Raw genomic sequence first — 12481 nt, forward strand, 5'->3', positions numbered from 1 at the left:
ATGACTGTAGAGGTCAATCCTACGATAACGCATCGAATATGTCTGGGCGATATTCAGGACTGCAAACCAGGATAAGAGAAATTAATAAGTACGCGGATTATATTTCTTGTGCAGGGCACTCTTTAAATTTAATTAGTGTTAAAGCAGCTGAATGTGTTACGGCAGTTGTTAAATATTTGTATTTCGTACAACTTTTATACACATTTTTATCAGCATCGACTTATAGATGGCAGAAACTATTGTCATATTTAGGGACCAAAAAAAAAGTTGTTAAATCGCTATCCGCTACTCGATGGTCAGCTCGAATCGATGCGATCGCAGCTCTTTATACAAGCTATCCCGATATTACTAGAGCTCTAGATGATTTATCCAAGGACGATATACAGTCTAACGAGACAAGAATTAAAGCTAAGTCTATTTTAAAGCAAATGAAAAAATTTGAAAATGTCTTTATGACTGTAGTTTGGCACGAAATTCTGACACGTATTAATGATCCATCTAACAATTTACAGAGAGAAAATATCGATTTGTATATTGCATGCAGTCTTTTGAATTCCTTAGAACTATACTTATCGGATATTAGGGAAAAATTTGATGCATTTTTAGAAAAAGCAAAAAGCTTTACTGATATTTACGAAACTGAATCTACATCTGATCCAATAAATAGAAGGAGAAGCGTAAAACTTACTCGCTTTGAAGGACAGATTGAAGACACGCAATTTACTGGAGATGACAGGCTCAAAATAGAGATTTTTTATCCAGTGATCGATTCGCTTTGTTCCAATTTAAGAACTAGAAAAGCTGCTTACAAAACGGTGAATGATGATTTTAAGTTTTTCATTGCTCTACCAGATATGAAGTATGAAGAAATAAAAGAATGCTGTGAAAAGCTTGCCAAAAAATATGATCAAGACATCGCTGCAAACAACTTAACATCGGAAGTCTATACCATCTTTACATTATAAACATTACCTCAGTGAAACACGTAAAGATGAAGTGTTATTTATTCCAAACCTATACTTGCAATTGAAAAAAGAATTTCTTTCTTCCACATTCCCAAATATTGAAATCAGTCTACGAATATTTCTAACACTCATGATAAGGAATTGCGTTGGGAAACGTTCATTTTCCCGATTAAAATTAATAAAGTCAGACCATAGAAGTACAATGACTTAGTCATGATTAAACTACCTAAGTTTAATGAGCATAGAATCTGATCTACTAAAAACCATCGATTTTGATGAATTAATAGCTGATTTTGCTGCGAAGAAATCTAGAAGGAAAGTTTTTTAAATAAACCATGCGTGCGTATAATTAGTTTGTAATTTTACTACGAAAATAAACTTTTAAACAAAATTATTAATATCTTGTTTCTATTTTACAAAGTGTGTGATCAGATAGTTTTTTATATCATAAAATTCTTTGATGTATATATAAAATTTCAAAATCGGGGGGCCCCTATCTAACGCGGGGGCCTGGGGCTTAAAAATGCCTTAAAGATGGCACTGGTTCCAACGAATATGCTCTGCTTCATAACAAAATGGACACACTGCAGAAATATTGACATTACTGGCAATATTCACACAATTAAACAACCCATTTCTCGCACTATATATAAAGGAGTTCCGCAAGAAGGAGTGCTCAGCCCACTACTATACAACATATGTACATTATGCAAATTAAAAAAATGATAAAAGAATTTAAAGAAAAATCCCATATAGGAAGCTCACTAAACTTTATATGAATTCCGGCACATCAGGGAATAGTAGGGAATGAGCTAGCTGACACTAAAGCAAAAGAACCATCCAAATTAACACAAGAAACTACTAAATTCATACCTCCCTCCGATCTCCCAAAGAAACTGAAAGAAATAATGTGGCAAAACCCATGTCAAACATGGATAAATGAAGATGCTCAGAAGGGCAAAACATACTTTGAAAAATTCTATAAAAAATCCATGAAACCATGGTTTTACAATCGGAAGCTGCAAAGATACACCACATCATGGGTATGCAGATATCGTAGTAATCACTACAATCTCGCTGCCTCCCTAACACGAATAGGAATAACCAAAGACAGCAAATGTGGCTGTGGCCACGAACTGCAAAATTTCAATCACATACTTTGAAATTGTCCACTATACGTACAAAAAAGGAAGACTATGACAGAGAAACTGCACAGGCGTGGATGGACACCTCCCTTCAAGGCAGAAGAACTTTTACAGGAACCTAACCTAGCAGCAATCTGGATAATCACAGAGTTTCTAAAAGAAAATAACTTACAGATTTAATAGGAGACAAAATAACAATACACACAACACTCTAAATCACAGAAGGACGCCAACAATACAATAAACACAGAAATATATACGGACATACTGCACTTAGGATAACATCATATCTGGTATAAAGAAATACACTTAGGCTAAGATGACTTCTACTATTAAGTATTATATGTAGCAATGTAAATATTTCTATTTTTGTACTTTTTATATCTAGGACTAATAGACCTAAACGCCAAACAAACAACACTTTCTGTTGCGTGAGCACGCCCACAGAGCGCGGCCCCAGGGCGTTAGATACGCGAGAGGTTCTAGCGGCCAAGTGAGTAACAAAAAGCATAACCTTGTCAGACGTTAGCACGCGGTGGCATGCTTCGGCAATCTCTATCCACGTGATCTTACATACTGTCTCATTGTTAATCTCCCATACTCGATTCCTCAACACTTTCAAAGCTTTACATCAAAGTACTAGAGTTCTTTTACTACTAATAGAGTACTGTTTTCAAAATGTTGACATATCTTATCTTTTAGCAGGAAAATTTTCAACTGAAAAATTATAGAAACGATTTGGAAACTATAGACTTTTATCTAGCTGTAATTATCACGTTTCATACAATGAAGTAGTTCATGCAGAGAAAAATATTAGATTAAAACATATATTTACAAAATCGGCAAGATTTTTGTCTTCTACTAAAATCAAAAATAGATTTGAAATTTGTGATAACGATAATAATCTTTATAATCTTTCCATTGATGTAACTTGTTTTCTGGGAATCTTCGAAACTGGATATTTATCCACTTGTGTTGTTGATGATTCCATTAAAATTTACATATCTGGTTATGGGTCCCATTCTATTGCTAAAAAACTAAATTGTAATATATGTAAATTATTAATTGTGGAGGATAAAGGTAAAACTATTGGTGAAGAAGAGGCCTTTCTGTTCCTACAGAAGAAGTAATGACCGTATTCAATCATATATATGCCATAATGGAAGCCATAATTAATGATACTGACTTGAAGTCCCAAGTTGTAAAATCTGAAAATCATAAACATATTTTATATAAATTGACATATATTAGTATTCATTCAAATATTCATTATTTTGCATTTTCCGATTATGATTAAAAAAGGTAACACACCATGGGAATACCCCTAGAATGATGAGGAAATTTACCTGTAACACACTCTTATAATTAACTGCACAATTCTTTCCTTGGGTAGCTTCCCTTTATCACTTCCACGCGTTCACTTAACCTCTTTGGCTTCGTACCAACAATTTTGTCTATTTCACGTTTTTATTAACTTATAATATCTCTTATTAATTTTAAAACACTTCAATTTGGTCCAAAGGTTTTAACTTCCTTCACACTTATATTTTCTTCAAACCACTGTAAATATTTCAAGTTTAATGCATCATAACATCAAACTACTTTCAGAGTCCATCAAATTTATACTATATTTACAGATATTAATATACTTTTAAACTACTTTTACTTACTATAGTCATAATATTTATATCCTACTTTTACATAATTAATAACAAATGGTGTACATTATGGTGTACATTAGTATAGTTTTCTATTGCATTGTGGCGCTACATGTAATAGAGCTAAGTTCACGTGATAGCGTAACAGTAGTATGCAGTAGTATGTTTGCCTATTTACGGCTATACAGGGTGTCCCAAAAATGTTGGAGATCCTTGAAAGGGGTAGTTCGGGAGGTGATTTGAAACAACTTTTTCCTTAACAAAAATGTTGCCAAGGCTTCGTTGAGGAGACATTAACTGAAAACCTCGACCAATCAGAGGGCGCTCCATTGGCATACTCGCGCTCTGATTGGTCGAGAAGCGCGGCCGCCTAGCACGTAGCCTACACTACCGTGAGCGCTCCACCGGAATACTCGCGCTCTGATTGGTCGGGAAGCGCGTAGCCTACGCTACCGCGGCCGCTCCAACGGCATACTCGCGCTGTGATTGGTCAGTGTTTGCCATTAATATCCCCTCAACGAAGCCCGGACAAAATTTTCGCTACGGAAAAAGTTGTTTCAAATCACCTCACGAATCACCTCTCTCAAGGTGTTACAACATTTTTGGGACACCCTGTATAGTATATACCTCACGATGGTATATGAATATAGGTTATTGTAGGTTATGTTATATGATACAACTACAATAAACTGTAGTTGCGACACCACCTTCGACTGGTTCTGACAATTAAAAAACAAACAAAATGAATATCGTTGGTCGACAATGTCTTAGAATTTTTAAATCTGACCAAACTCAACAGGGTCTCTGTAATATTCTTGGAAGAACACTTGCTTATAAAAGTGCTGTGTCCCTTGACAAATTGTATCCGACAAGTAACCTAAAACTTTACACACCAACCTTTGTAAGTCTTTCGTTCCATTATATTAAGGAAAAAGTTTTTCTATATTATAATTTACTGTCGGTTTATTATTATATCGATATTTGTGTTTATAATTAGCTAAAACAAATAGTAATAATAATTTTCTAGTTGTCTATTTTCAAAACTTTAACTTAATATTTTTAAATTACAAAAAGTTTAATTTTTAGACTAAGTCTCTACCATAGTAATGTCTATAGTATTAGATCCCTTCAGGTTCCTGAAGATCCAAATGCGAAATTCGATGGCTATATACCCTTACAAGAAATTGATATAACGTATAGCCGTAGTAGCGGCGCTGGAGGACAACATGTAAATCGTACAAATACTAAAGTAGATGTGAGGTTCCAAATACAAAATGCTAAATGGTTATCGGAAGAAATTAAAGAAAAATTAACAAATAAGGTTTGTAATTTAGATTTTGTGAGACTCATTTTGATAATTGACAGAGATTATGATGCACTCATGCAAAACAAGACTATTTAAATTGGTGTAATATTTGTTACAGTATAAATCCAAACTTACCAAGGAAGGTTATTTAATAATCAAATCAGAATTAACTAGATCGCAACAATTGAATTTAGCTGATGCTTTAGAAAAATTAAGATCAATGATTCGAGAAGTCATAAAGCCACCACCAGAGGTATCTCAAGAGTCTTTAGAAATGAAACGAAAACAACGACTTAGAGCAGCAAGAGAAAGACTTTATGAAAAACGAATGCATTCTGAAAGTAAAAGATCTAGACAAACTTCATTAGATTTCTAGTTTTCTTTACATAATTGTAATTATATATTGCATATAAAGTAACATACTGTTAAAATAAATGAAATGTAATATAAGAGTAGAATTTATATGATTATGTTTTCAACCTATTTCTTTTTACTATAAGTAGATCACTGTATAAAGTTTACTTCCAAATTGTTTACAAGGTTAATACACATTTCCCTAATAGATATCTTTATAATTATAGGTAAGATTTTATGTAACATTAATAAGGAAATTTGCTTTACATTGAAACAAGATAGCTATTACTTGTTCATACTAACCTTCCATTAGCCACCTTATTTTTATTGCTTCTAAAATCTTTAATGTATTATATGATAGTTCTTGAAGTTTAATAATAAAAGCCTTTTTTAACAATAATTGAAAAATGAATGGAGAAATTTAAGCATGAAATGTCACTTATATAAAAAAAAACTACAGTGGTTGATGGTTAACCCATTCAACTCTAGTGGGACATATGTGTCCCGATGAATATTTCTGGTTAATCACTAATGAAATTACAATTGAGACTTACAGGAATACATTTTAACAAAAATGAACATCATTTACACAGGGGGAAATTATCCCTTCTTTTCTGGCTAAGGCCTTTGATTTGTAACCAATCTTAGTTTAATAGAATTAATTTCTAAAAGAGAAACAGACAGAATTGAAATAGAAAACAGCTGGGTCAAAACAATTAATATATATCAGATGCTTCACATATGTACCACATATGACTTTTTGGACTATATAATACCTATAACTTCCTATGTCTGGGGATGACTGAACACATTCTGACTCCTATTGAAGACCAAAACCAGGAGACCCAATGTTGAAAATCAACCTTTCTTGCTTCTATGATTCATCAAACTTGGCATTCAAGGCTCTTATACAACTTTAATCTCGCATTGTAAGCACATTTATTTTGGTGGTTTTATTACTAGTCAAAAAAGCACATGGAAATACCTCAACCAATTATTGGCCATACCTGGTACATTGACCTGATAGAAGAACTATCTCTCTCTTGGTTCTTTGATTATCGAGGTTGTATACTTGAAATCGAATCTTATTCATTGTAAGGACATTTATTCTTGGATTCGTCTTACTTATGAAGTTATAATAACCACAAAGATAGCAACTCACCGTAGAGTAATATTACAAAATGAACATCAATTTCTAAATTCAACGTGCCATAAGAATTGTAAAGGGAGTGATAGTTAAATATCCGTGAAATAAGTTCACAGAATTCGGAAAACTAATACTTTTTTAAGGTCATTGTCTATTTTTATGAATTAAAAAAGTGTATAGCTATATAACTATATATAGTTACATCACTGAACTATACCAATAATTTTATAATATAGTTTGTTATAGTATTTATAGTATTACTATAATTCAGCGGGTTACATACATGTGGTGTAACCCGTTTCCCTGGAAACGCATTGCGCGTAAATGAAAACATAACGAGGAACATTGGAAAAATATTGTGGTTCATTCATTTTCATTCATTTCCATTCAGAAATGTCATATCGTGACCTAAGAAGTAGATAAACTAATGTTTTCATTATAAATGTAATAAATTTCATAATATTATGATCATAATAATCGTTATTTTTTGTAGATTTCACGGAAATGATGCGAGTGCTCGGTTATTCGAGACTGATCTCTATTGGAAATTTTCGTTTACCGAATTTTCCATTGGTTGCAGAAATTCTTGTTTGGCTGGTGAAAAGATTTGATCCTGATGCCGACATACCTAATGAACATAACACCGAAGAAGAACGTATTGTATTAATTCGTGCTATTGCCGAATTCATGGTAAGAAAAATGGTTTATTAAAATTTTTAATCATTATTCCAAAATAATTGAATTTAATTATATTGTCTTATTTATTTATCTATATTACATATTTTCATTTTAGTATTATTTTACTTTATTTGTTTTTTATGTTTACCCGTAACGTCACTCGCACAAATGTCGACATTAAAAATTCCGTTAAAATGATGTATACTAACAATATGTAATAATGAAATTTATATATCTACTATTAATTGAAGCAAATAGATATTAAAAACATGTTTTGTTTTGAAGAAAAATAAATCGAAGTAGCAGAATTGTAAATACAATAATATTTTCACTTTTAAAGACATAGTTTATTAATCTTGAAAGAAATACACAGAATTCGTAGTGTATACTTGTATATCATACTAAAATCAATTATTTATTTTTTTTAAATAAAACCAAAAAACATTCGATTTGGTAATTGTTATGTTCAGGTAAAAAAAGGGAAATTAATAATTAATAATTCTTATATTCACTTATTTTGAAATGTATCAGAAAATATGAGTTAATGTAACTTTTATAACATTTATTATAAATTTAAATTGCTAAACAACTATAATGAAATATATTTTTATGTTCTTTATGTTAGAAATTGATATTATTAATTGGTTTTAATGTAGGCAATAAAAACGAATGTTAAGTTAAACACAAAGAAACTATACCAAGCTGATGGCTACGCTGTAAAAGAGTTATTAAAAATAACTACATTATTGTATGATGCTCAAAGCAACAGTAACAGCAATAATGTAATAACCAATGATAACTTTAGTTTAACTAATTTTGATATTTCTGATAAAGTTAATGAACTCAAATCAACTAGACAGTTAGCTAGTCAGTTGACTGTGACTGGTGCATCATTGTTTGACTTATTGGGACGTGAAGTTGATCTTCGGGAAATTCGTAACTCCAAAGTTGCTAGACAGTTTGATACATCAGAAATTGAAATGGCATTAAAAAATGTTATCGAAAGTATACGTAAAGAAATTGATGATACCAAAAGACAGATCGATAATGTGAAGGTATTACTCATTTTTTCCTTTTTATTCTCAAGATATTAATTTTCTTGATACAATTTTCTTTTATTTGTAAGGATACAGAACAAAATTTGGATGTGAGAATTGAAAGGCGTCGTGCAGAACTTGATAGGAATCAGAAAAGACTACAAACATTAAAAAAAGTACGCCCAGCTTTTATGGAAGAATTTGAAAAACTGGAAGTAGAATTAAGATCTTTATATGACGATTATTTACATAAATTTCGATATCTTGCATATCTTGAGCATTTATATGAAGATACAGCTAAAGTAGAACAAGAAAGATTTGAAAGGCGGTATGTATATTAACTCTGATAAGTGAAATTAATGACATAGGGCAGGGTTTCTCACAGTTCATTTTTTAAAATTCACTCTCGATAAAGGCATATTCTGCATTAACTCTCTAAAATAATATTAAATTCTTACTCTTCAGTTAACGTATTTCTTTAGTGAATTAATATTTCCTTATCAAAAAATTATTCTGAAAGTGATCATAAATGAGTATGTAAAAGAAAAAGCTCTTATCAGTGGCATTTGAGTACAAAATTCATAAATAAATAGCAATTTATTAATGCTCTAGATTAATTATTGCAGAAAGCATTTTTTTATTCCATAATATAATATGCTGTATCTGTTTTTTGAAATCTTGTGATTGTATTAATATTATATTTAACTAACTATAATTTTTATGTAACAAAAGGCAAGAAGCAACACGAAAGCAGTTGGAAAAAATGAGAGCAGAGGATGCCAATTTTGAAACCATGATGGAAGGAAACGATTCTATATTAGCCACACATCTTCAAGAACCTCCGCCTCCTCTCAGTGATATAGAGAAACAAAATACTGAGAAAAGAACTCAGAGTAGTCGATTAAAATCAGGTAAAAGATATTACAATGTAGTTAATTGTTTCAAGAAATCTTTAATCATTAGTCTAAAAATAATGTTTTAAACTTATTTATACAAAACAATAGCTGGCCGTGCATCAAGAATGCAAATATCACAACGTCGAATTTATGGCAGCATGTCAGGGCGACAGAGGGGAACTATTCAAGAGTCAAACGATAGCGAGGGTTCTCTAGATAGTGATAGTGATTTACTGATCGATGGTGATCTCGATGATGATGATGATGAAGACGACGATATTTTAGACTCTGTAAGAGGACCAGAAGTTGGAAATTTTGATTTAAAGGTTGGACAAGAAAAACGAGCCGTTAGTAAACTAGATCATTCAGACGAGGACTTTTAACCATTATAAAAACAACCACAAAAGCTTCAAAATATATGTCAATTTTAATACGTCTATTGTAGTATATATACGTATATTTTTACAATAACTATATGGATATTGGCTGAACTTTGTCTCAGGGGCCCATTTCTTTTTTTTTTGGTTAAGGGTGCGCAGGAGATAAACTGGCCCACCAACGGAGAGATAACAATGAAAAAAACATTTAATAGTTATGCATTTCGTAATCAGGGGAAGTAAATCTATCGTCTCATCAAGCGTTTTTTTTTTAAATTGAAAACAAAAAAAATTTCGTGCCTTTGAACGCAGTTTTAGCATGTTTCAAAAGTGAAATTGCAAAATCTGTAACTATCGCCCACAGCGGAATGTTATAAGGAGTTGTTTAAAAAAAAAATCAGACGGAAAGGTCGCTTCCTCGCCTCATGAGATGTAAATAACTGTTTGGAAAATTACAAATGTTTGACATCATTCTGTATTTGTCTCTCCTCCGATTGTTGTATTTCCCTCTCTGTCACAGCATCATTGGAGAAACAAGGATCTATCTATCCTTGTCCCGGAGCTTCCTACTTTTTCCGCTACTGTCGTTGAAACTCGGAGTTTTGCATATGTGTGAAGTTAGCCCCGCACTTTACGAATTATTGATTTTTTTAAATTGTCTACATTGTGCTACGTTTGTGCTACGTTTGTGCCATAAACCTCAGTCAAAGTACAGGAGTATAGTAATGCCTCGATAAATGCACAAGCTCGGGATTGAAAGTGTGCATTTATCATGGAGTTCCCACATTGTTTGATCTTTGCCGGCAACTTCGAACGTAGAAAAGGACGGCGAATAACAAAAGAGGACGGAACGAAACAATACTAATGCAGTTATGAAACTTTTATCAACAGATTTATGGCATCTTTCTGAATAAAATGAGACGAAACACGATATAATTTGAATTATATTTACCATGCATCTTTTTTTAGTTACTCGATACATAATAAGTTGTTACAAGTAAATATGTTCCCAATTATGTCGTGATTGATTTCAAAAGTGTGCGGATGTAGTATATTACTGATATATTAGACTCCATTTCTTTTGTTTATTAAACTTTTAATGTATAACATGTGTTGTCTTTTTCACAACCCTCAGACCCAATCCTACATATATTATTTATCGGTATCATATATTAAAAATAGATGTACAAAATATAGTTTTTATATATATTATATATATATTATATATATTATATATATTATATATTAATATATATTTGCAGAATATTCTGATTCAAGATCAAACAATGTAGGATCTCAATGATAAATGCAGAGTTTCAATCCCGAGCTTGTGCATTTATCGAGGCATTACTGTACTCCGCTACACGCGAGCGCGTGCGAATGCGAATGCGATTTTGTAATAACGAAAAGTTGTTGTGCTAGTCTAGCACAATCGGCATAATCAAAGAAAATTCAGAAATATCCAAATTTTTAATCACCTCCACCTTTCTTTATAAATTTTAGATGACCCTCGAGCTAACCTCAATCTTTAAAGCACGTGTCTCGTGTATCGTAATAGCACAAGTTAGCACATCTTGCAAAATTCGATTAGCTGTCGTCGTTCGCAAATTGTGCGAATATTAAATTTTTTATTTCTTAAAATTCAACATTTTTTATCTGCAAAATGAATAGAGATATTGAGTTTCTATCAATGGCACAATATAGTACAAGTTAGAACGCATCTTTTTATAGAAGAAAAAGTTTGTTTCGGCAAAAGTGCGGGGCTAGTATAATTTAGGTTTTATTTTTGCACATAATTGTTATTGATGCTATCAAACTCTTATTTACGGCACAATTCAGCACAAACATAGCACAATACGGTACAAAAAAGAAAAACTCCGAATTGGAAAAGCGCAGAGCTATCAAAAATTTTGTTTGGTCTATTTTCATGAGTACTCTTTGACTTACAGACTTGCGGTTTACGGCACAATTCATCACAAATATATAGGCCAATTGGTAGAGAATTAAAACAGCGTTTTTGTGACAAAAATAGTAACAGCAAACTGATTGTGCTGTTACATAAAAGGGGATGCGTAGATTAATAGGTATATGTTTTTCACTCCCAACTCTGTTCCGTTTTCTTGTTTTTTGCAATGTAATGCTAAAAAATCGTGATTTTTGTCGTTTTTTGCTTATAAATTTTAAACTAATGCAGCAATATCAATGCTCCAAGGAGATAAAATCTAGGCGATGAAAATACTTACAGAATGAGACGTCGAACGTCTCGATTGGATAATGAGGAACGGAGAAAAATCTAGAAAACCGGAAAATTCAGCGTTTCTTCACAAATTCGTATCTCCGCCATTTTTTAAACTGAGGCGCTGGCCTTTTGGGAACAAGTAGCGATTGATATGTTCTTTATGTGTGCAAAAAGCGGGGATTGTCGGATAGGTGGTTTTCTCACAATCGCAATCTGAATTTTTCAGTGCGCTTTCTTCCATCGGCCCTGTATGCGTTATGTACAACGTTATGTATCACGTCTAATCGTGATAAATGCACGCGTTCAACTGCATTAGTGCCTCGTCACTTCCTACTGTCGCCTTCGTCGATCAGTTTTTTGTTTTATAACCGTCGTTGTTAGGAATAAAAATTCACAAGAACTAAAAATGTATATTAAATAGAACACAATAAAACAATACGCATTACTGTTGTATGAACGGATCTTTCGTCTTTCGAAACGGACAGCACGACGCCATGCAACTGCACACAATATACATATAACAGTCATTTCACCTTTAACTCAAAAAATAAAACACTCGCGTTGCGAATTATATTCGTAATTCGCTGACTTTGACTGGCTTCACGCACGTCATTTTCAATCATTATTTGTGCTTTATTGTAAATGTCAATGCGTAACATAAAATAAAGTAATGGATAAC

General features: G+C 32.3%; 2 protein-coding genes and 1 long non-coding RNA gene across 5 annotated transcripts; 2 read left to right on the top strand and 1 right to left on the bottom strand.

Annotated features, from left to right (window-relative positions):
• Window positions 1–2036: 2036 nt before the first annotated feature.
• On the bottom strand, window positions 2037–4014 carry LOC128882824 (uncharacterized). The gene is made up of 3 exons (XR_008458573.1): window positions 3781–4014; window positions 3457–3670; window positions 2037–3318 (listed from the first exon to the last, which is right to left on the bottom strand). It is a non-coding gene; the product is annotated as an uncharacterized LOC128882824 (long non-coding RNA).
• Window positions 4015–4356: 342 nt separating this feature from the next.
• On the top strand, window positions 4357–5524 carry LOC128882822 (peptidyl-tRNA hydrolase ICT1, mitochondrial). The gene is made up of 3 exons (XM_054134594.1): window positions 4357–4669; window positions 4901–5089; window positions 5193–5524. Exons 1-3 carry the CDS (start codon window positions 4511–4513, stop codon window positions 5448–5450), a joined length of 606 nt encoding a protein of 201 aa, XP_053990569.1. The 5' UTR covers window positions 4357–4510; the 3' UTR covers window positions 5451–5524.
• Window positions 5525–5677: 153 nt separating this feature from the next.
• LOC128882818 (clusterin-associated protein 1) lies at window positions 5678–10034 on the top strand. 3 transcript variants are annotated; one of them, XM_054134586.1, is made up of 6 exons: window positions 5678–6357; window positions 7069–7265; window positions 7910–8308; window positions 8380–8618; window positions 9023–9201; window positions 9295–10034. In XM_054134586.1, exons 2-6 carry the CDS (start codon window positions 7080–7082, stop codon window positions 9567–9569), a joined length of 1278 nt encoding a protein of 425 aa, XP_053990561.1. In that variant the 5' UTR covers window positions 5678–6357; window positions 7069–7079; the 3' UTR covers window positions 9570–10034. The 3 variants fall into 3 exon arrangements, with proteins under 3 accessions (XP_053990561.1, XP_053990562.1, XP_053990560.1); XM_054134587.1 differs by having other exon boundaries at window positions 7156–7265; XM_054134585.1 differs by lacking the exon at window positions 5678–6357 and adding an exon at window positions 6751–6990.
• Window positions 10035–12481: the final 2447 nt, after the last annotated feature.

Source organism: Hylaeus volcanicus, unplaced genomic scaffold, assembly GCF_026283585.1.
Source record: "Hylaeus volcanicus isolate JK05 unplaced genomic scaffold, UHH_iyHylVolc1.0_haploid 12192, whole genome shotgun sequence".
Lineage (NCBI taxonomy): Eukaryota > Metazoa > Arthropoda > Insecta > Hymenoptera > Colletidae > Hylaeus > Hylaeus volcanicus.

Excerpts from the sequence above, each read along its gene's own strand:
- LOC128882822 (XM_054134594.1), top strand. The coding sequence starts at position 4,511 with ATGAATATCGTTGGTCGACAATGTCTTAGAATTTTTAAATCTGACCAA. Across the intron at positions 4,670-4,900 it reads AACTTTACACACCAACCTTT|GTTCCTGAAGATCCAAATGC; the intron begins GTAAGTCTTTCG and ends AGATCCCTTCAG. Across the intron at positions 5,090-5,192 it reads AAGAAAAATTAACAAATAAG|TATAAATCCAAACTTACCAA; the intron begins GTTTGTAATTTA and ends TATTTGTTACAG.
- LOC128882818 (XM_054134585.1), top strand. The coding sequence starts at position 6,969 with ATGTCATATCGTGACCTAAGAA. Across the intron at positions 6,991-7,068 it reads GTCATATCGTGACCTAAGAA|ATTTCACGGAAATGATGCGA; the intron begins GTAGATAAACTA and ends TATTTTTTGTAG. Across the intron at positions 9,202-9,294 it reads GAGTAGTCGATTAAAATCAG|CTGGCCGTGCATCAAGAATG; the intron begins GTAAAAGATATT and ends ACAAAACAATAG.